The sequence below is a fragment of the Thermobia domestica genome, chromosome 13, assembly GCF_964235325.1.
Source record: "Thermobia domestica chromosome 13, izTheDome1.hap1.1, whole genome shotgun sequence".
In the NCBI taxonomy this organism is placed as follows: domain Eukaryota; kingdom Metazoa; phylum Arthropoda; class Insecta; order Zygentoma; family Lepismatidae; genus Thermobia; species Thermobia domestica.
In genome coordinates, this window is record NC_137466.1 from 64,692,539 (window position 1) to 64,716,850 (window position 24,312).

General features: G+C 36.9%; 1 protein-coding gene across 1 annotated transcript in view; it reads left to right on the plus strand.

Moving 5' to 3' along the window:
* enc (R3H domain containing protein encore) overlaps positions 1–24,312 on the plus strand; it is a gene marked incomplete at its 5' end in the record, with an annotated part of 313,145 nt that overhangs the window by 245,765 nt on the left and 43,068 nt on the right. The window contains 3 exons of the mRNA XM_081735830.1: positions 11,890–12,127; positions 19,011–19,179; positions 22,655–22,886. Coding sequence (XP_081591956.1) covers positions 11,890–12,127; positions 19,011–19,179; positions 22,655–22,886 — 639 coding nt within the window. The remainder of the gene's footprint in view (positions 1–11,889; positions 12,128–19,010; positions 19,180–22,654; positions 22,887–24,312) is intronic.

The window sequence follows — 24,312 nt, forward strand, 5'->3', positions numbered from 1 at the left end:
ACGGAATGTTCAACTGACCCATCAAAACTTGTACATCACTGCAGTACACTAACAAGTCCTATTGAGCAAAATATTGTGTGAATATTAAGTCTCGTTGTCTGTAAAATGTAACGGGTCTTTCACGCAGTCTCGACCTTCGGAGCTCTGCTTTGTCCTTTGTCAGTCGCAGATCACGGACTAAATCATTTAGATCTTACTGAGTGAACAGAATAGGGCCCTCATCTATGTCTACTTCAAACTCAGTATTCTGCATCTCCTGCACGGTATCTGTCATCAACGTCATCCGTATCTGATGTCTGCGAAGGCTGTGCTATAGATATAACCGCGTCATGTGGAACAGGACGAATCGCTGAGCGAATGTTGTTCGGATACACAATATATATATATTTGGTCTAGGAATTAATTCGTGCGGGTGGACAAGAGATGGCGCAACGAACGGAGCGTCCCACAGTTCCGTGTATCCACACATGTGTTGCAAACCCCTGTCATCGCGTATCGTTCGTAGTATAGGGCAGTGGATTAAAGCGTCAACAACACCAGTTTGTAGTTAAGTGAACAAGGCGCAATTTGTGCCTGATAAAGTGTTTTTGCGGGGTGTCCTGCTGCATTACTTTAACATGCAGAAAAGTGCGACTGAAAGTCATCGTATTTTGGTGGAAGTGTATGGTGACCATGCTCTAGCTGAGCGAACGTGTCAGAAGTCGTTTGCACGGTTTAGAAGTGGTGATTTCGGCTTGGCAGACCAAGAGCGAGCTGGACAGCCAAAAAAATTTCAAGACGAAGAATTGACAGCATTGCTCGAGCAGGATTCGTGTCAAACGCAGGAACAACTTGCAGCAGCATTAGTCGTTGATCAAACAACAGTCTCCAAACGCTTGAAAGCCATGGGAATGATTCAAAAGATGTCACATTGGGTTCCACATGAATTGAAAGACAGAGACGTTGAAAGACGAAAAACCATTTGCGAATTGCTGCTTCAACGACAGAGCAGAAAGGGGTTTCTGCATCGAATTATTACAGGTGATGAGAAGTGGATCCATTACGAGAACCCTAAACGAAAAAAGGCCTGGGTGAAACCAGGTGAACCAGGTCCATCACAACCAAAACGAGATATTCACTGTGCAAAGGTTATGCTGTGCGTATGGGGGATATGAAAGGTGTGGTGTACTATGAGCTGCTGCAACCGGGTGAAACTATGAATGGAGAACGTTATCGACGACAATTAATGCGCTTGAAGCAAGCTCTGGCCAGAACACGACCAGAATGGGAGAACATACATGATAAACTTATTGTTCAACATGATAACGCTCGCCCACATGTCGCAAAACCTATTTAGAAAATGTCGATGGGAAGTTTTACCCCACCCGCCGTATTCACCAGACGTTGCTCCTTCGGACTACTACTTGTTCGATTGCATGAACAACGATTTGATTGGACAGCGGTTTACTTCTTCAGAAGATATCGAAACATGGGTCTCTGACTGGATCGCTTCCAAGGATGAGGACTTCTTTCGCCACGGAATCCGTACATTGCCTGACATGGGCGAAAGTGGTGGCTAGCGATGGACAATATTTTTCTTAAGGTATTTATGTATTTTGTGTTTGTACTACAGCTTCAATGTGTGCGTACCAACCGCACGAATTAATTCCTAGACCAAATATATATATATATATATATATATATATATATATATATATATATATATATATTTTTTTCGTGTTGAAACCAGTAACCTTACAAGAGCAGAAGTAGCAGTCGTCGGTGTGATTCTGTTGCTCCCGTCAGACCATGGGGATGACATATCGTAATGACTTCTTCTTTCCTGACGCCCGTCGTAAATCTTCTACACACACAACCTGTGGAGCCCATGGTTTGTTTATGTCGCCTAGTTTCACTCCGAAATAGACATGGTAGATTTTTATTTTTTTATTTTTTTATTTTTTTTTATTTTTTTTTAACGAAATCAGTCATGTTTCTTCAGTCTTTTTTCTTCACAAGTTCACCACAAATATAACAAAACTGTTAGGAGAGTTTACACAGCCTCGGGTAGACGTTGTACACTAACACGTTCTTCCTTCGTCAAACAACACAGTGACGAACAGGAAGCGCCATTTCCAATGTGACCGTTCATTGTGCCGCTAGTGGCTTAACTGTTGATATGCGATGCGCCACTTCTGAGCTTCATATGGTGTTTTCGTATATATTATAATATCATTATATTACATTGTCATCAATTGCAAATGTAAGCGATTTGAGCCAAAATTGTGGGTGGTACAATATTTTGAGTATCATTTTCGAATTCAGGAGGTCAAAATACATAAAGGACGCGCACATTTTCGAAAACAGTTTTTGTGACATTGCAATTTGTTACATTGTGTAATTGTTAAGCAGATTGTATTGATTTACATCGCTCACAAGATGCCATATTTACTAGAATCGGTAAATCCACTTGTATATGACTATTTCGATTAAAATCAACGAAAACTAGTATCAATATTTCCGTTCATTATCGACTGGCATTAGGACCGAATATTATTTTTTTGAACTCTGTTAGGAGGTATAGAATGAAGCTAGATGGCTACGGACTTACAATGTTATTGAATAATGGCACATCCCTATACTACGATAATGTGTTGCAAGGTTTTATGCTGTGCAAATAATGAGTAAACCTTGCAGCAGAATAACATAAAATAGTCATGTTCCATTATTCAATAACATTACAAATCCATGACAATCTAGCCTCATTTCATATCTCCCAACAAGCTCAAAATGTTCAATCTTTGGAAGATGAAAACAGTGATATTTTACAATTCTGGTCACAAATAGTGGGATTGCCTTCCAGAGACTATCCAAAAAATTAACCCTAGATCCTTACGAATCTCCTTTAGGTCTGACTGTTTTTATCTGCATTTCTGCAACAATCGTGGATGGAAATTGAACGATAATACTGCAGTATGCATATGACATTCTAGACAAACAAAATAGCTAATATGGAAAATTACCGTAATTTTTAGTCACAAATGTGATAATTATTTATAATCTAGAAGATTAAATAAGTGATGGAAGTAGAGAAAATATCGTAACTACAGACAGACTACAGTGATGAACCATCTGCTTCATGCAGTTTAGTAATTGTTCCACTGCCAGTTCGAGTGTCTCCAAAACCTGTTTTTGTTCAGTTATTTTCCTTGGAGCCAAAACTAACGAGTAATTTATTTATTTATTTATTTATTGAAAAAAAAATCAGCAGGGTAAAAGCAAGAATATTCGAAAACGTGGTGCTATTTTCTGGTATTTGTGATTCATCCAACCCATCTTTTCCATAGGAGGTTTAGAGGGGCTATATTTCAGGAAGCAGAGCAAAATTTCATTTACTTATATTATAATGCCAGTATTACAACTTAGCAGAAAATAAATCAAACACTTAAATAAGTTTTGCTGCACATAAGACGAGTTACTTTTCTTTTTTTTAAAAAAAACTGGGGTCTTACATTAGGAAAGTAAAGATTTCTGCAGTTTATTTGCTGTGAAGTTCTTCAGCAAGGAACTCAAAATTAACATACAAACACAATGAAAAGAGTCTTTGAAATTATAAATCTTTACAAAACATAGTGATTTGTTTGTTACTTTTTCTGATGTGAGGGGGCACGGTGGCTCAGTGGTAGAGCGCTTACCTGTAGTGCGTGGAGTTCCTTTTTCAGTCCCCGTCTAAGTAACGTTGTGGTGGTCCGTCATTCACTTGCCTTAATAATCTCTCCCCCTTAGCGTAGCAAGCATAATCGTGGGGCGTTAAACTGAAAGATTTCATTTTATTTTTCTTTCTCTGGTGCATAAGGTCCCTCAACTTTGTAGTTGACAGCACCATGAGCGTGGGTGTTCAGTTCTCTCGTTTTCTTGTACTTTGTTCATTCTACCATTATCTTCTATCTCATTAACAGAGCTTCCTTTAACCTCCGTACGTAAACTTGGGACGTTAAACTAAATAACAGTATTCTACGGAATATTTAAAATGTAAGAATAATGCTGATGTTTCATTATGTTCTTAAATAACCCTTACGCAGTTTAAATTAATTCAAGGTAGCCAAAAAAATTTTTTTTGCCATTCTATAGCAGTGATGAACAAAGAGCATTACAACGGACGGTACATATCTTCATCAGCTTCCAACACCTTTTGCCAATGCTCCTGCAACTGCACAGTACCCTGGTGATAAAATTCGGCAGTCGTGGATGCAAAGAAGTTCGTGAGTGCATTCCGCAGTTCTCCCTTATTTGTGAAAGATCTTTTACGGGGGTGGTTGTCGAAGGAATAAAGCTGGTAATAATCTGTTGGCGCAAGGTCCGGTGAATATGGTTCTTGACACTATCTTCCAGCTAAGTTGCTGAAGGGTCTCCCGGATTCTCGTTGCCACATGTGGCTTCACGTTGTGCAGGAACAGCACACCCTTGTGATTTAACAATGCCGGCTCCTTTTGCCACAATGCACATTGCATCCTTTGCAATTCTAAGAGTAGAAGTCAGCAGTGATGGTCTGACCAGGTGGAAGGAATTCGTAATGCACCACTTACCGACAGTTCCACCATACAGAGAATAACCTTTCGTAGGTGCAGAAGTAGTATTGAGTTGTGAGGAACAGGGTCATGTGGCGACAACCAACGTACGCTTGGCAGTATCATAGAGACTGGTGACGTAGACTTTGTTCCCAGTGAGCAAGCGATCAAAGATGAGTGTGTTAGGTGCCGAGTGAGCAAAGACACAATCACCCCTTGTTCCTTGTTGGCTGCCGACAATGTGTGGGGTACCCGCTTGCTTAACTTGTATGACTTCCTTATTCCATGCAGATGCAGTTTAACTATTTCATCGGAAACATGAAACCTTTCTGAAGTTCATCACATGTTAGATCACTGTCCTCCTCCATGTTGGTTTCAGGGCTTCGTCATCCAACGTGGTCGTCCACTGTGAGGTTCATCCGAAAGGCTCACATCTCCTGAACGGAATTTCTGGAACCAATACCTGGAAGTGCGTTCGTTCACAGCATTCTCCCCAAATGTATGGTATATGCGGCAACTTGATGCGGCAGCTACAGGCGCACTTTTAAAGTCATACAAGAAATACATGCGAACAAGCTGCTTCGATACCTCCATTTTTCTTCAACACTGGACGAGTTATGACTGTTGTGTGTGCGAAACGTGCCTGTGTAACTGTAGATAGATGGCCAGACAAACTCGCGATCACTTGGCAGACATGTGCGTCATTTCGTTTCCTCTCTGTAAGCGGATGATTAATGAGACATCAAAAACTGCAAAAAACCTTTTAAGTTACCTTGTAGTATCTGACGATTGAAAGAAAGTAGGATTCTTCTAACAGCATTCCTACAATCTATTCATTAAAAATACCTGATTCAGGATTGTAAAAAAAAAAAAAAAAAAAGAAAAAAAATGCAATATTCAAATTTCTAGTTTTAAATTTATTACATCTTCCCGCCGTATGCAGGAAAGACACTTTCGTTAGTATTGGGTAAAATTTAACGTCTACTTTACATACACAGTTGTTCTTGCCCGTATTAGTCATTTCAGGTTTGGCTTGTGCGAGGGGGACTCTTCGATATTCGTAGTTTCACGTTTTTCAGTAATATATTATTATACTATTGATTAAAATGTAACGCATATATATTATCCGCCTGCTCTCCAGAAATGACGCCCCTGCTTTCGCGAATTACTAAGGAAGTAGTTTCTAGAATGGACGTCTTTCCGTATTGCCTTCTGTTTAAGAGTAAACATTAGACTGTGCTCTATTGAGGTTTAGCTTCCTTTTCAACACCGAGGTTATATAAGACCTGGCCATACTGTTTAACATGGAATATGAACCACATGAGCTCCCTCAGATAATCTAATATGGATATCCCACGCCGAAATAAACTTTAGAGACAAGAAGAAAAGGAGTTGTTTTTTTTTTAATATATAGGTTCTGATGTACTATATTACATAGCTATGATATACAGGGGTGGACAAAAAAATCTAAAACGTTTGCAAAAGTGTGAAAATCATACCTAGTATGGTGTGGGGGCCTCCTTTTGAGTCCAAAACAGCTTGGATCCGACGTGGAATGGACGTATACAGCTCCTAAATCGTGGTGTGTGGAATTTTGTACCATTGTTCATCCAAAACATGGTCCAGTTCCTTAAGGGATGCTGGTGGAGGGTAATGAGACCGAACACGCCTTTCTAACTCAGACCATAATGGCTCAATGATGTTCAGATCTGGTGATTGTGGGACCCAGGGGAGGTGTGATAGCTCCTGGTCATGCTCCTCAAACCATGATTTCACCGTTTTTGCAGCGTGACAGGGTACCAAATCATCTTGATAGATGCCACCACCATCAGGGAACAATATTTGGGCCATGGGTAGAACCTGATCCCCCAAAATGGCCTCATACGCCATAGCATTCATCATTTCATGTAGGGCTATGATGGGACCTGCAGAAAACCATGATATCACTGCCCATACTGTAACAGAACCATCGCCACGCTTTACAGTTGGGAGCAGACAGTCTGTATCATAGGCCACGACGGTGTTCTCCATACGTAAACACGACCGGTTGTTGGAAACAAGGTGAAGGTCGATTCATCGGACCACATTACGTGTTTCCACTGCTCATGAGTCCACACCTTGTGGTCCTTGCACCACTGGATACGCATCTTCGCATTTACTGGTGTGACCAGGGGTTTGGCGATAGCAGTCTGTCATGAATTTTCATTTTATGAAGTTCCCGTCGTACTATTTTCGATGAAACCGGGTTCTGTAGGCCGGAATTGAGTTCAAACGTAATTTTCATTGCGTTTTTTTTTTTTTTTTTTTTAAGCTGGCTACAATCTGTTTTAATGCCCTCCGGTCCCATCTAACAGGATCGTCTTTCGACCACTGTTGTGCTTTGCAGACGTCATTTGCCCATGAATTGTGTATGCCCTCGTGACATTGGATGCAGCCTTTCGATATCCCCACAATGTTCGCCACTGTTGCCACTGAAGCTTCAACCAGACGGACACCAACGATCATACCTCTTTGGAAGTCTGTCAGGTCGCCCATTTTACCGCACCACTTTCACACCACGACACTCACAGGTGAACTGGTTACTGCTGACGGAAGAGGAAGGTCCACATGACACACTGAAAACAAAAAAAGATCGGCAACTGCAGCACGTGTTGTACAGTGGAGGGCTAACCTTACGTGTCCTGTATGAAGTGTTTTTAGATATATATTTTTTTCTACCTCCTGTATGTGTATATAAATTCCTTGATTCAAACATGAATGCTCTTTGTCAGTAAAATACAGATTCTTTATTTAAAGAAGAAAGCTTGCCCAACCAGGATTCGAATCCATATTGAAAATAAACATTAGCACGCAAATTGTTATCCACCAGACCAAGAGCGCATGACCATTAGCCTTTTCCATTTGTTACTGTTCTGTTGATGATATACAGGGTGAGTCAAAATAAGTGTTACAAGCCAATATCTCGCTAACTATACATCATATAAGAAAAATATTAAGAGACAATGTACAATACAGAGGGGCCTCAGAAATGAGTCAAACATTAGGTTTCCCCCGTCCCCCATTTTGGGGGCAGGGGGGTGAACGTGAAATTTTTAAATGGGAACATAAGCCGAGTGATACCTCGTTCGAAAGAGATTGAAAAATTGAACAATTTTTATAGGAAGCAATTTTTGATATGGGGCACCGTTTTCAAGATGGGCACCAAAAATGGTCCAGTATCCGATAAAATTTCCACTACTTATAAATAAGTGTTACAAGCCAATATCTCGCGAACTATACATCATATAAGAAAAATATTAAGAGACAATGTACACTACAGAGGGGCCTCAGAAATGAGTCAAACATTAGGTTTCCCCCGTCCCCCATTTTCGGGGGAGGGGAGTGAACGTGAAATTTTCAAATAAGAACATAGGTCGAGTGATACCTCGTTTGAAAGAGCTTGAAAAATTGATCAATTTTGTAGGAAACAATTTTTGATATGTATCTGCTACAGGACCATTTTTGGGGCCCACTTTGAAAACGGTGAACCATATCAAAAATTGTTTCCTACAAAAATTGTTCAATTTTTCAAGCTCTTTCGAACGAGGTATCACTCGACCTATGTTCTCTTTGAAAATTTCACGTTCACTACCCTCCCTCCAAAATGGGGGGCGGGGGAAACCTAATGTTTGACTCATTTCTGAGGCCCCTCTGTATTGTACATTGTCTCTTAATATTTTTCTTATATGATGTATAGTTCGCGAGATATTGGCTTGTAACACTTATTTATAAGTAGTGGAAATTTTATCGGATACAGGACCATTTTTGGGGCCCATCTTGAAAACAGTGCCCCATATCAAAAATTGTTTTGTACAAAAATTGTTCAATTTTTCAAGCTCTTTCGAACGAGGTATCACTCGACCTATGTTCCCATTTGAAAATTTCACGTTCACTCCCCTCCCCCCAAAATGGGGGACGGGGGAAACCTAATGTTTGACTCATTTCTGAAGCCCCTCTGTATTGTACATTGTCTCTTAATATTTTTCTTATATGATGTATAGTTTGCGATATATTGGCTTGTAACACTTATTTATAAGTAGTGGAAATTTTATCGGATACAGGACCATTTTTGGGGCCCATCTTGAAAACGGTGCCCCATATCAAAAATTGTTTCCTACAAAAATTGTTCAATTTTTCAAGCTCTTTCGAACGAGGTATCACCCGACCTATGTTCCCATTTAAAAATTTCACGTTCACCCCCCTCCCCCCAAAATGGGGGGCGGGGGAAACCTAATGTTTGACTCATTTCTGAGGCCCCTCTGTATTGTACATTGTCTCTTAATATTTTTCTTATATGATGAATAGTTCGCGAGATATTGGCTTGTAACACTTATTTTGACTCACCCTGTATATATAATATGCTAGTTTTTTACATGCCACCTGAATATTTACTTGGAGACAATGTCCAGATATATTTCTTCTAGAGAACACGCACATTGCTCTGTAACAGAATGGAGGAAAATTAATTTTCCTTGTAATGAATTTTGAAGGACATAAGAATCTAGGTGCAACTTTTTGTATTTAGTCGTTGGAAAGCAGTCCCAATTTTTGTTACCAGAAGTGGACATAGTACATATTTATAAAATAATAATAATAATAATAATAAACTGATTAGATTCAATGGTTAATAACCTGTTTGAAGAGATGTTTTTTTCATATTTGCATATGTTAACTTTGTATTCTTTCTAAAAATGCAAATCAAAATAATTCAGATCTGCTATTTTAAAAACACAAAATGTGTTAAAATATTAAAATTATTATGCATATTTCTTTCATATCAAACTGCTATTCGGTGAAAAACCCCATTTAAGGGGAAAAATGCTAAAGCAATTTGTTAAATCACATATACTCTTTTTCTTTTCTTTTCTTTTCTTTTTTTTAATAAACTTAAGAGAATTAATACTATTTTGTGTATAAGTGTTGTGGTATATGTTAAACAAAAAAAAAAAAAATCCGAATGCGACAACAGTAGGGTGGTCCGTAGAATGTGACTAATAAAACGGAGTACCTACTTGAGAAAGTTCGAAAAACTTCGCTGTAGAGGATAATACATTTTGTCACTCCTATATTTTGTGTAATATATATTTGACTAAACCAAAAATAGATTTTGCGTATGTTGTGAATGGAAAAGAAAAGGTAATAGAGAACAAGATAGTAACTGTTCTATCTTTTCGCTCTTCTTAAATGAATTGCACTTATAAGGGTTTCCCCCGATCTGGAAATCCTAGAAAGGTCAGGCAATTCAGCTTACACTTAAACCAGTTCTGAAAAAGTTACAAAATTCCATAAAACTGAATAGACTTCGAATAGTCAGGGAATTTAGGTACAGATGTTTACATCTCAAAACTCATTTCTTTTTATCTTACCCGGCTATTTGGTAGGAGTATTTTATAAATAACTTAGTTTATGTAGCAAAACTTCTCGGCCTACACTCTCTCACTATACATTTATATACATAGTAAATAAGGAATCCACTTCTCGTTTTGAAAAATATAATTGCTTTTTTACATTATATATAGACCTAGAAATTTATAAATCGGAACCTGGAAAATTCATGGACTTCGTGTTCACCAAATAAGAAGGAACCCTATTACAGTGTTAGATTTTTGTCTTTTGAATGAGTTCACATAACATTGTTTTGTAATAATGTTAGAAATAAACAAACCATTGCATCACAATACAAAGCAGAGAGTTCCTATTACTGATATCTTTATACTTGCTTTTCAGTAATGTAAGTAATTTTAATTGGCAAAAACTACAAATCATATATACGAGATCACCTTTTATGCGAAAAATTTTGGTTGGATCGGTAGTAGTATGTGTGGTCCGGATTCCATGTCAAACTCTTGTCTATATCTCACTTACTTTTGATGTTGAGATGGACATTAAACTCGAGAGGAACCAAAGAAGATAATAAAGCTTATGTAGTTTTCTGAAAATTCTGAAGTGTGAACATAAAAATTCAAATATCAAGCTAAAATGAAAATTTACAAAATTGGTCAGAGAAACAATGAAATGAGGACGATCCTAATAAAGATAAGATTGGGGGGGGGGGAATGTTTCTTTCTTAACAATTTCCTTTTAGATCGATACGCTTTTCCCAGCAATGTTCAATAGCTTCGATACCCCGTTCGTTTATAGTCTAAACCGTCGAGATCCTAAAAATAGCCATTAACCTCAGCACCTATTCATTGTTGGCAGTTTTTTCAAGTTTGGAAAGAGAAAATAATCTGAGAGGCTAAATCTGGCGAATAGGTTCGTGAGGAAGCAAATTAAACTTTCTCATTGGTTTTGGCCATAGCAATAACGGATGTGTAAAATGGTGTATTGTCGTCTTGATGACACAGCATTTTCTTTTTCGCGAAATGCGGCCCTGTTTTATTTATTTATTTATTTATTTATTTATTTCATCATTCACTCGCTGGAATAAGTTCGCATAATTTTCGCCGTTGATTGTTTTTCCTTTTTGAAGATAATAAATCAGTGAAAATTCTCACATATCTCAAAAAACTGACGCTATGACTGCTAGTAGATGCAACTATCGTCGCCTTCTTTGCAGCCGATTATCCGTTTTTAGTCTATTGTTTTGACTATTCCTTCCTCTCAGGCGTGAAGTGACGGATCCATGTTTCATCCATGGTTATGAATTAACGAAAAAAGTATGATTTATTGCTGCGAAACATCGCCAAACACTCGGTTGAAACATTCTCACGATGCTTTTTGTTCCATTGTGACCAAACGCGGCGTCATCTTGCACACAGCTTTCTTATATCCAAATTTTTAGTCAATATACGATGTACAGCACGTTTTGAAATGCTTACAGGATCTGCTAGCTCTCGCACTTTCAGTTGACGGTTATCCAATTCCATTTTCTGGATCTTTTTCCATATTTGACGTGGTCACCTCATTTGGTCGACCACTGCGATGTTCGTCTTTGCAGCTTGTGCAGCTTCGTTTAAATTATTGACTATTGTAAATAAAGGAGAAAAATCTAGTAAAATTTAGCTCAGCTTTGGTATTCGTTGAACTTAGGTCTTTCAAATGAAAGTATTGTATCACATAACAATGACCCATTTTTTTTTACTGAGAGCGTTCATTGTTGATGGCTGCCAAACTAATACTGAATAGCATAACGTATTAAGCTTTATAAGGTTGGTACTTTCAAACAATTTTTTTTTTTTTTTCACGCAACAGCTGCGATCTAGAAGTCAAGTCGACTAATTCTGGGACTGCTCACGTAAATAAATATGAAATATATGTATATTAGCAGAGTGAACAACATTACTTTTCTTTCTTTCTTTAGCCTGTCTACTTTGTACCTCCAGCTGGAAACGTTGGATCATGTGGTCAACAGACAACTCGTTTTGTCTATCCTCAGTATATTCAGTCTCCTGCTGGACCACCTCCAACTCCTGCCCCAGCGCCAACGCCCACTCCCGCTCCGCCTTCCAATCCCCCTCCGCCTCCACCGCCACATGCTCTGGTCAATCCTTCACAAACCTTGCAGTCGCAGGATCGACAGCAACATCTTCCTGTTACAGGTAAATATGTGGATATTTTTAAGAGATTTACACAAATTGATTGATTTTGTGATGGTGAGAAATTAGTTACGGTACAAGGTGGATATGAAATTTGAAACTAGTGGGAGAATTAATGAATAGTACATTACTTTAGCATAGCGTACGCGCGTTTGGCGTGGGAAACCTGGGTTAAATACCTAGGCCGGAGTTCATGTGATCTTATTCCTACGTTAAGCTGTATGTCCGCGGGACGGGACGGGACGTTAAACTCAAATCATATCACATTAATTTAGCACTAAATATATTCCTCATGCTCAGTACACTTCCTTAAATGTTGTAACGTATTTTTTTGAATTTACTTCGCGGTGTGAGGATCCAAGATAACTTATTTTATTTTGTAGTCTTCTTAATAAATATTTATTTAAGAAAGATAAACAAATGCCGTTAAAATTTGAACAATTCATTATTCAAATATTCGAAAGAAGTAATAGAATAATTTTTACTGTATTAATATGATCAAAATTTCAGCAGTTTTTGAAGAAGATATCCTTTAATAAATTTACCGCCAAGAGTGAAATCTCCTTGCGTATTCTTTCAAGAGATGTGGTTTATTCTATAATGTAGCATTGTTAATGTAAAATATACTGTATTCAAAATATGAACAAAACCGTTCGAGCAGTTTTCGAATAAATTAAAATTGTACCCTTCAGTATACTATCCTTATTTTTGGAGTAGGAAAAAAGATTGAGAAAATAACCTGGAGAATCTTACACCAGGACGAACAGGTAAATGGACATTCCAAAATATTTTTTTTTTTTTTTTCGTTATGTAGTAATCATGGTACTTGTAAATCGGTTCAAATTTCGAATTTATTATTATTATTTATTTATTTTTCACGATCATAGCTTCTTATTTCATCGCACTACTTACTGGTTAAAACTTGTTGACTGTTCTTAAATCCACAATCCACAACTACGAACCTTTTCTGGTGTTTCGCTATTTACATAGGTGAGACAGTGTAGATACATTATTTTCTTGAACTGAGGATCTTGTATGCATCCATTCTCATAGAGGAAGGGCGAGAGGAATACAGAATGCACTTTTTTTTTTTTTTTTTAACTTTTGGTAGGTAATAAGTATGTTGAAATTACATTTATATCAAAGAGTGCAAATGGCAAATTGAAATATTTATTACATTTTTTTTGTATTGCAGAAGTAATTTTTACTATATAAAAGACAAACTTATAACGATGCATTCCATTCGGGACAGACGATGTGAATGTAAGGATCCAGATTTTCTTGACTTCGTTATACACACTGGAAGCAATATAGTCAACACCACACTCCGGCTAGGTGGACCCCTAAGCCGTTTTGAATCGAGGAAGAAATTCCGCCCCCATTAGGGATCGAATTCGGACCGTACGGTTGGTAGGTAAACACTTACCGACTGCGCTACTTTGGCTGTCATTTTTGCTATGCATTATTCATAAACTACAAACGTACATAGGTACGAGTGAAGTATTCCATTAGTATGTTACAATTTATAATAGTTCTTCAAAATAAACTTATCTGTAAGTTGGTTACTTTTTAAATAGAACCGATAGTAGTAACATAGTTAGGTTTTACTGTATTAATTAGGCTAACATTAAACAAAAAATGAATAAACCTTCATCATTCGTAGTCTTAAATGTCTTTCATGTATATATGTTCAATAGTAGTTCTATGTATGTTAGACATTGTTTTCTCTCTGCTATCATTAAATACTGTGTATCATAGATTATTAAATACTATGTACCATTCCCGTTCCTCTTGGGTCCGAATATTCGTCTCAGGATCTTGTTCTCAAATACTTTGTCTTTGTTCTTCTCTCAGAGTAAGAGACCATGTTTCGCAACCATACAGAACAACAGGCATGATTCTCGTTTTATATATTTTAAGCTCCAAATTCCTCGACAGAATTTGCAACAAGAGATTTTGAACTGAATAATAACACGAAATCCCTGCTTTTAGTCGACATTTAATTTCTTCGGGAATATGCTTTTCGTCTGTTAATATTGATCCTAGCTAGTTGAAATTATTTACTTTATCAAAAGCATTATTTAATATTTTAACGCATCCATAATTTGCCGTATTACGGTCCCGACGCACTTCCATGTATTTAGTTTTCTCTGCATTTACTTCTAAACAGGGTGGATTGATTTAAATCAGTCTGATTTAAATCACGATTTTAATCAAGATTTAAATCACTTGATTTTTTTAATAAAAATCGTTGATTTAAATCAAATTCCGAAATGAATTATTTTAAAGTGAAAGTAAGTAAAATCCCGTTTTTCTTCTGTTATTTCGATTATGGAAGATAATAATCATAATACAACGAGACTCAAATGTATGTAAGCACAGTATGAAAACGAGTATTATGTAGGGAACGATCAGGGAAAATCCCATTTGAACGGGTTACGGGTGAACCCTGCTTTCTTCTCTTTGTAACACAGGCTTTTAAAATTTCTATTCCAACGGGGAAATCAATATGGACATTTAAGATAAAAACTATTTTGTGCCTATGTCTATTTGATTGTTTCCCGATAATAGGGGCGTATTTAGGGGGGTCCGATCCCCTCCCCGAAACAAAAAAAAAATTGGGCAAAATTTATGTACTAAATACATAGAAGTTGCTCGGGATCGTAATACGACAAATTTTGGATGCGTTAAAATATCGAATAATACGTTTGATAAAGTGGATACTTGACCCCATTGGAGAACATGCCGCGATTTGCGATGTGATCGCAGAAAATTTGCCGCGCCTGTGCAGGAAAAATTGTCAGAGGAAATAAAATAGCCAACAGAAAAGTATAAAAACGTGCCTGCTATGTATAGGTGTCTTAAATGCACGGACAACTCGCATTTGAACTGTTTTTCACGTCACATAAAGCATATTTTTAACAATCACAAGTGCTTCTTCCGCTGGAACTGATCTTGATTTTTTATTTTATTTTTTTTTATTTTGGAATTCCTGCAGAAAATTTTTGACTTACAAAAGCTCATCGCATAAAGACAAAGAAAGTTCTGCCATCGGAGAAAACGATATTCACGAAGAAATTAAATATCGACTAAAAGCAGGGAATTCGTGTTATTATTCAGTTCAAAATCTCTTATCGTCGCGAATTGTGTCGAGGAATTTGAAACTTTAAAATATATAAAACGATAATTATGCCTGTTGTGCTGTATGGTTGTGAAACATGGTCGCTTACGCTGAGGGAAGAACGCAGACTGAAAGTATTTGAGAATAAAATTCTGAAACGAATATTCGGAACCCAAAGGAACGGAAATGAGGAATGGCGAAAACTTCATGATGAGGAACTGCATAATTTATACCATTCGCCAAACATTGTTAGGGTCATCAAGTCTTGGAAGCTCAGGTGGGCAGGACATTTATCGAAAATGGAATAAAGTAGGAACGCTTTCAAAGTTTTAACTGGAAGTCCAATCGGAAAACGACTATTAGGAAGACCTAGGCGCAGATGGGAGGATAATATTAAGATGTATCTCGCAGAAATAAGAATACAAAATAGAAACTGGATTCAGTTGACTAAGGATAGAAGTTAGGAGAGCTTTTGTGAACATGGCTTGAACCTCCGGGTTCCATAGGTCATAGAGTGAGTTAGTTAATTTTAGGCGAAATTTATGTACTTTATATGTATTTCGTGCCGCTAGCTAGTTCCAATTACTTAAAAATATGCCGCTGCCAAATATCAGTAACTTTCGTGAAAAGAAAAGTGTCATGTTGATATACATTGCTGTACCTTTTCCTTAATGCTTAAGAAACATTGTTTGGGATTGAAATAGGTTAACGATTGGGAATTAATTCAAAATTAAAACCCAATACTTTAACTTAAATGGCATAATTAACATTTAATACTAATTCCTAATGCTTTTTCTTCAGTTCGCAACTTGTATTATACGAAGAAAAAGATTTGATTTAAATCAAAAAAATCGATTTAAATCAAAAAAATCAACAAAAATGATTTTTTTGAAAAAAATCATGATTTTTTTCCACCCTGCTTCTAAACCCATGTCCCTGCAAGCGTTTAATAAGATCTCTGCATTTCTTTCTATTCTCCTGTCATACCCTATTAAATTTATATCAGCAGCATATGCCATAACGTGATGAATACCGTTCAACTCTAGGTCCTGGTTGCTATCTTTGATTTTCCTTATAGCGTATTCCAGAACAAAGTTGAATAATAATGGCGACAACGCATCTCCTTGTTTGAGGCCATTTTCGACGTGAAAGCTCGTGGACAAAAATTTTCCTACCCGGACTTAACTTTGGGATTCATTTAAACATATCTTAAGTAATCTAATTAGCTTTCTCGGTATTCCAAGTTCTGTAAGAATGTTGTATAATGTTTCTCTCCTAACAGAGTCGTACGCCGTTCTAAAATCAATAAATAGTTGTACCGGGATATTGTATTCCCAATTCTTTTCGAGTATTTGGCGGATGGTAAATATTTGGTCGATACTTAATCGATTTCGTCTAAATCCGCACTGATAATCTCAATAATTTCATCTGCGTATGGAGTCAATCTTGCTAATAGAATATTTGAAAGGATTTTTATAGAATGTTGACAAAAGAAATGCCTCGATATTATTACAGTCAGTTTTGTTGCCTTTCTTGTGAATTGGAACACTGATTGATTCTTTCCACTCTTGTGGCAGTTCTTTATTGTTCCAGATAAGGAGATTGAGTTTGTGCATCTTGTTCCACAATTTTTCGCCTCCAGCTAAAATTAACTCAGCCGGAAATTCGTCTAAACCCGGGGATTTGTGTTTCTTTATAGCGGTTTCTACTTCTATGCAGTTGGGTTCTGGAGTATATGGTTCTGCGGTGTGTATCTCCTTTTCTCCACTCACATTAGTTTTTGGCTACGTGTACAGCAAATCATCAAAGAAATCTTTCCATCTGTTTAAGATGCTGTCCGTATCAGTGAGAACTGTATCATCAGCTTTCTTTAATATATAAGCACGAGGTTGATACCCTTTCTTAAATTCGTTGATTCCCTTATACATGTTTTTATTTTTACTATTATCTTCAAGTTCCTTAATGTTAGCTTTCAAAAAATCGCGTTTCTTTGTTCTAAAAGTTTTGGAAGTTTCCCGCCTGATGTCTACGAAATTTTGTGAAGTTATTTCATTCCGATTTTGAAGCCAACGTAATTTTGCTTGTTCTCTCTTCTCTGCTAGTTTAATGCATTCCTGGTCGAACCATGGTTTGTTCCTACGTATTTCCTCGTGTCCCAATTGTTCTTTTGCTGAAATTTTAATGCTAACTCTAATTTCAATCCAAGCATCCTCAACACTAGTAAACTCCGAATCTTCTAAAGCCGAGAATCTGTTCAAAACTTCAATCTGGTATTCCTCTCTTACCTGGCTCTCATCTAATTTCTTTAAATTAAATCTCTCCGTTTTCGGACGTTGAATATTTCCTTTATTCGACGATAATCTCTCTCTCTCTTATTATCGCTGCTACCAGGTCACTCTCAATCAACCCTTCTAAACGACCGGACATCAATTATGCTAGATTGTCTTCCTCTATCTACTAAAACGTGATCAGTTTGATTGTGTTTTTCCGTCTGGTGAGGTCCAAGTGTATTTCTGAACGTCGCGATGTGGGAATTTTGTTCTCTTCACGATTAGGTTTTTGGATGTTGCAAAGTTCACGAGTCTATCACCGTTGTCATTACTTTCCTTAATGCAGACTTCTTTCCCTATAATCGGTTTGAAAATATCCTCTCGTCCTACCTTCACATTGAAATCCCCTAATGTAATTTTCGTATGGTATCGCAGGAGTTGGTCAAATATCCGTTCCACTTTTTCGTAAAAACTGTCTTTTATATCGTCATCCTTATCTTCTGTTGGGACATGAACAATTAAAACAGTATCACACCATCGACCCTTAAGAGTAATAAAAGAAAGTCTGTCAGTAACAAATTCAACCCGCTTAATTGCTGGTAATATTCGTTTGTGAATGAAAAATCCTGTTCCTAATTGATGATTTTTATTTCCTTCCCACCTAACTTCCTGAACCCCTACTAGGTCCATCATGTATTTCTCTAACTCACTTGTTAGGAATTCTAACGCGCCTGCCGTATAAAGACGTCTAATATTCCATGTTCCAAATCTCATGTCCATTTTCTTTTGCTGAGGTCGTGCTAAGTTAGTCCTTGTCCGAGGCTTTTATGAATGTTTCTAAACAAGTGTTTTTTTTAAATAAAGAATGATGTTATTAGCCTTACCCAAACCTCCAAGCTGGAGGACCAATCCTTGTCTGTCCGCGACTGCTTATTAGGATATTCGCAGCTATATCTAGAGGCCTTTTTCTCGATCCGCAACCCAAGGACGCCCCATGCCATGGTGACAGGAACCCACGTTACACGGGTTCCTGTCATAAACACTTGAAATACATACACATTTGAAAAAATAAATTAAATAGATTTTTAAGCTCAACGTCTCATCATTTTGTTCTGAACTTGGACATTTTGTTGCGGAAACTATTAACGTGCTCGAAAGCCGTTGAAAAACCAAAAATTGTACACAAATATTACATATATCATGTGAGGCCCTGTAAAGAAAGGTTAACCTGTTTTATAAAATTAAATTGTTAAATTGTGGAATTCCACGATGATCTATCACTCTTTCAAAACTAAATTCACTAAGTAGTGTTTTCCTTTATGAGCATTGGTATGGGAGTTCGTTGTATTTAACATAAAGTTCCTTCAGAAATTACTTTTTTGTGTCGTAACATTGTGACATATACATCCAGTGTTAGCGCTCTTTAACTAATTTGATGAAGTTAGAATGAAGGACATATTTAATATTGGAAGTTTTTTTTTTTTTTACTTTTTAGGTCCGTACGTTCCTACGTATCCTGTTGTTACGTATGCAGCACCTATTATGGGAGCGGGAAATGGAGAGTGCATTCCTATCTCACAATCTGTATACACAGTTCCGTCTCAACCAGCATTACAGATCGCTCCACAAGCAGTGTACACACCAAACAGTATTAGTATGGCCAGGTAAGATTCTGATGAATAGCATGTTTATAATGTGGAAGTGTCACGCTTATACAAAGTGTTTCCAAACGCTGATATGGATTTTCTTATGGACATGCTTTCTATATATGTGCAAAACATGTTAAGCTTATTTGCAGTGTTACCAGACGTTGACACTGATTTTCTTGGTTGTATTGGGATATATATAGGTATATGGAACACGTTTCACAAAATGTAAACCGATTATTCTAGTAGCCATAGCAGTAGAGGGCAGGTGCTTATCATACGTATTCTGATATGTGAAGTTGAGTGAGTTATTTTCTGAATTTGTACAAGAGTGTTTGTGGTCTGTTTCTGGAAAGAAATGGATGTGAAAGAAGAGCAGAAGTGTGTCGGGGAAAATCAACACTATACATTTATTTCGATAATAGTTTCTAGCATAATAATCGTAAATATCTCCTTTAGTTTCGTGAATTCCATGATATTAATCATATTTAGCCTAAATACTAAATATAGTACTGTCGGATTGTAAGTCAGCTATGCTAAATAAAATGCAATGAAATCCATGTAGACGTAAATTACAAGTGAATGAAGAAAATACGTATATCTAATGTTCTTTCAAATGCATATTCCTGGCATTCCTTCCATTTCATTACTCATAAGGCATAAATGTCTTCGTCCAGAATACAAAGATGAAGATAAAGGTAATTGAAAAAGACTTCGTATTAACACTTTGTATTTATCATATACAGAGAGAGAAAAAACCACGACGGAACAAAAATTTGCTCTGGAATATTTGTTCCAAAGAAATCGATAATTAAGTTCTCTTCGAACAGTAATCACGAATTTTCATCTAGACTTGTAACTTTATCCACCATTCACAAAGAAATTAAAAACATATGCACGAAAATAGATATATTGATGCGGATACGCATCCATACAGACCTGTAGTAATGCATTAAATAATGTTATTGGTAAGTTATGTATCAGTAATTTTAAAATGAAGGACATTGAAGAAAGATAATGTGAGTATATTAGTTTTATTTCGTTAAATTGCTATAATTTGAAAGAAGACTGTATACATTCGTAATTTCAAGATTTTACACACATTGCAGGGTTCCTACTGGTCAGGGAAGTCAGGGAATACTCAGGGGAAAAGGCTGGAGATCAGGGAAATTTTATAAAATATATTTATTCTAACATTAATTGTATACCAATTTCAGCTTACCCTACCATAAATGATCACAGTATGGGACGTTGCTCAGATTTTTATGGGAGGTAAGTGGGATGTACGTATGAGCAATTGATTACTATTGGTCTCTATAGAATAAATATTCACTGTTACTTATTCCTTATTTGTATATCAGCGTCATCCGACACCTGTCATGAAAGTCAGGGAATTACCTGCCAGAGGTCAGAGAGAAGTCAGGGAAATAGATTTCTCCAGATCAGTAGGAACCCTGCATTAACAACTGATGCTGAGATGATCTAGCAGTGTAAATAAATCTGAAATTATACGTTGCTGAAATCCCAGTTTTGTATTTCGAGAGAGAATTGTAATTAACCTAATTGGTTAAAGTATATTATGACTTCTCTAAACAAGCTTGTGGTAGAGTGCTTCAGAATAGCAATCAATCAGAGAAAATTAGGACTCTCAAGGAAATTGAAACCTGCCTAGGTAAATCAGGAATCACATCCACGGTTGGACACTAATCGTGCAACGAAGAAACTGATATTCCCTTTTCCCGAGAATCGATTTCTCCCTATTGTTCCCCTCAATGCTCTTTACCTGTGGAGTGCAGAGGCACAGCATATAGACAATTTATCTGTATCTATAAAAGTTTTGTATCTCCCGTTGACGTTATCTTACAACCATACCACGACGTGCTAATTCTTAAGGACTGTTTTGCTGTGTACAGGATATGACAAGATTTTTTTCAAACTATTAATACCTTGCTTCATGACAACGTTGATTACTTAAGACAGTAGCTAGGGAAAACTAATCCGGGAACTATTTCACTAGTAACGTGGAGAATAAATCTACGAAGTACATTAATAATTGACAAGAGTAATTAAGTAAAATGATACCGTTCTATAGGTTAGTTTAGTCATAGAAGCCATTGAGATAATTATGCTAAACAAGAAGAAAATGAAAACCAAACTTCTGCAGTTCATTAGCTATCTCTCTCATATAAGCTTTAACACGTTCTCCCTGACCTTAGTTTACAGTCAGTTCAACTCATGCTAGTCGGATTCAAAAGTAGATAGACTTGACCAGGTGAAAAGCAAAATAGGGAAACGTGTAGCGGTAGTATGTGGACTTGGATTCTACGTTAGCTTCATATAGTTTAGAAGCCGAAGAGGAACACGACAAGTAGAATTTTAAAAGCAATACTACTACGCCAGTAATGCTGAGGATTCTGACACATTAGACATGTTCTGTATCCAGAAATATTTTAAAAATAGTAGTATAAAACTCATAAAGTAGACGTAATATAGACATGTATCAAGTAGTTCATGCGAAGACGATCTAAAGACGTATTAAAATATAAGACAGTTGACTTGTTCTTCGTTGGGGCAACCAGTGAGCTAGTATTTAGCCATGGGAATAAAGGGAAGGAGGGGGGAAAGAAAATGATTCAATGCCCATTTTTCTTTGTAAAAACTTTGGGTTCGCCTCAGTAAGTAGCATGTTTCCATACAGCGGTATAAATAAAAAGAATGAGAAGTCAATGGTTAACTTTGCTATAACGTAGTTTTTTTTTTTTTTTTTTTTTTTTTTTTTTTTTTTTTTTTTTTTTAAGAGAAAGGGAGTGCGTGCATCGGACGAAGAAATGTTATTTACTTTATTACCTCAGGAAATCATTCGATGCCAGAAGTTGACCACAGGATATTAAGTCAAACAGGACGATGCACACACTGACCTATTTGTTCAGCGGCTTCATTTTCTTGCCGTCACAGTAATGTTTTCTTCCAACAGTGAACAAAAAGATTCCCCAAGGATTACTATCCAGGTTCTACTTTGCTACTTCACCCTTTCGGAGAGTTGAAAATCATAAATAGTCCAAAATTTGTAAATCATGAAAATGAAGGAAAGGTTCCATTTTGCAAAAATCTTAATTTTAGATCTAAATCATCCATCGACTTTTGTTACGGTCTGAAATATACATATATTACCAACGAAAAGATGGATTCATGTGTAAGTTTTTATTTATTATTATTATTATTATTATAAAATCCAATGAGTTGTGTTCAAGTGCGTCTATATTTGGCTTATTTCTTTTCTAATTTTCAATAGTTTCCGGCAGTTGATGACCACCTTGACTTCCTATCTTTTTTTTACATATCCTTTCGTTTAAGAATCCAGCAATAGAAAACCAGAAACTGTTTCGGCTAAAAGTGTCCTTTACAATGGTTTGTTTGATATAGACATAAATTATTACCCCAAATTACACATTCATAAATTGTTAGCAATTTAATTTTTTTCTTTCATTTTCAGTTTAAATAATTCTCAGACCACTACAACTACTCCGTCGTATAGTGGTGGGGGAGGAGGGGGAGGTGGTGGTAACATTGCGTATTATCCAGGCACTCAAGTGGTAACTCCTAACGTAGGGGTTGGAGTACCTTATCCACAACCACCCACTCCTGCACCTTTATCTGGCGTCAGTTATAGAACAGCAACACCTCCGCAAACTCCAAGCAATCAAGGCATGAATGTGCAAAGCCAGGTGAGTGACATTTTAGAAACAAACTTTTGTCCGGCTTCCTAAACTCATGTAAATTTTTGTAAGTTCTTAATCGTCGTCTTACTCGAAATTTTTGTAATATCTGTAAGAAATATTTGCAAGTATGAATTCCATAATTCCATATTGTAATTGTTAAAATAACATGTTTATAAGGAAATCGTTGGTTGGTTAGAACATTAACAAACAAATGGAACTTTGCTGTGTTACTGAGTTGAGATTGGGTTTAAAAACAAAGGCCTTCTGTGCCAAACTTTGCATCTGGTTAATTGTAAACTGCAGTTGAAAACAAACTTATCACCTCGGCTGTACTTAACTGTTTTTTATGTTACCTTTAATAAACATGATGGTATTTAGTTTAGATTTGTTGTCGCTAGCTCATTTTTGTTAACTAAGTAATATGACTTGCCTTACAACGTAAATTCAATGTTATAGACCCACCTGGAGCAGGGTTGTGAACACCCAGTGTATATAACCCTCAGTGAGTTTATTGGGTAAAATTAGGTTTTATTTAATTTTAACATACATTATTCCTACGTGAAATACCACTTAAGCATTCATGTTCTATTGTACATATTTGGGATAAAACTGGAATCCCTTGTCATATGAAGAGACCCGTGAAGACGCATCCACGTTTCGTGGGACACGCTTTACACTTGGAACTTGTTTATATTTCGATTTCTTAAAAGGAGGAAATAGCATTGAATGGAAGTAAAATCCCTTATTATACTCAGGACTCAAGGGCGAGCCCTCCTGACTGAAGGTTTCTTTAACTTCCCTTAAAACATGCCAGCAAATACGAAGATAGTATACCTCAAATTAGGAGCCAGAGATCAAAGAAAGCGGCTTTATTAACACTTCTGGTACAAAAGCTGTGTTACGCACGTGTCATTAGTTATTCCCTAGAACACACATGTTTGCTTGAAAGTTTTTTATGACTCCAGGGTATGATGTAATGCATAATACATTTCTCTCTTTGCGTTCGACGATGTAAGGTGATGACATTCCTTCAGGTTTGAGCGTGAAAGAAAGCCACATGGTTTGGAAGTAGCTTAGAAATATTTGTGCCTTTGCTTCGCAAAAGAGAAAGGAAAAGAAAGTTTATGGGTACTTTAGGTCTACAGCTCATGTGCATGTATTAAGCACTTTCCCATTCCTCTCCCCCACTCTCCTCCTTATACTTGGAAAACTCTCCGATTTAGTTCTAAGGCAAACAAGGGAAATGAGTCTCTTTTAAGCTGCTATTGATGTGGATTTCTCACATTTTTATTAGCGAATGGTAATATGGTACCAAGCGAGATAACGATCTAGCACAAGTCTCATTGAGAATAGCGATCCCAGACTCGCTATCGTGAGCCTCGTTGAGATAAGTGAGCGCGAGCACCATTGAAGGTAGTAAGTCCTAGTGATC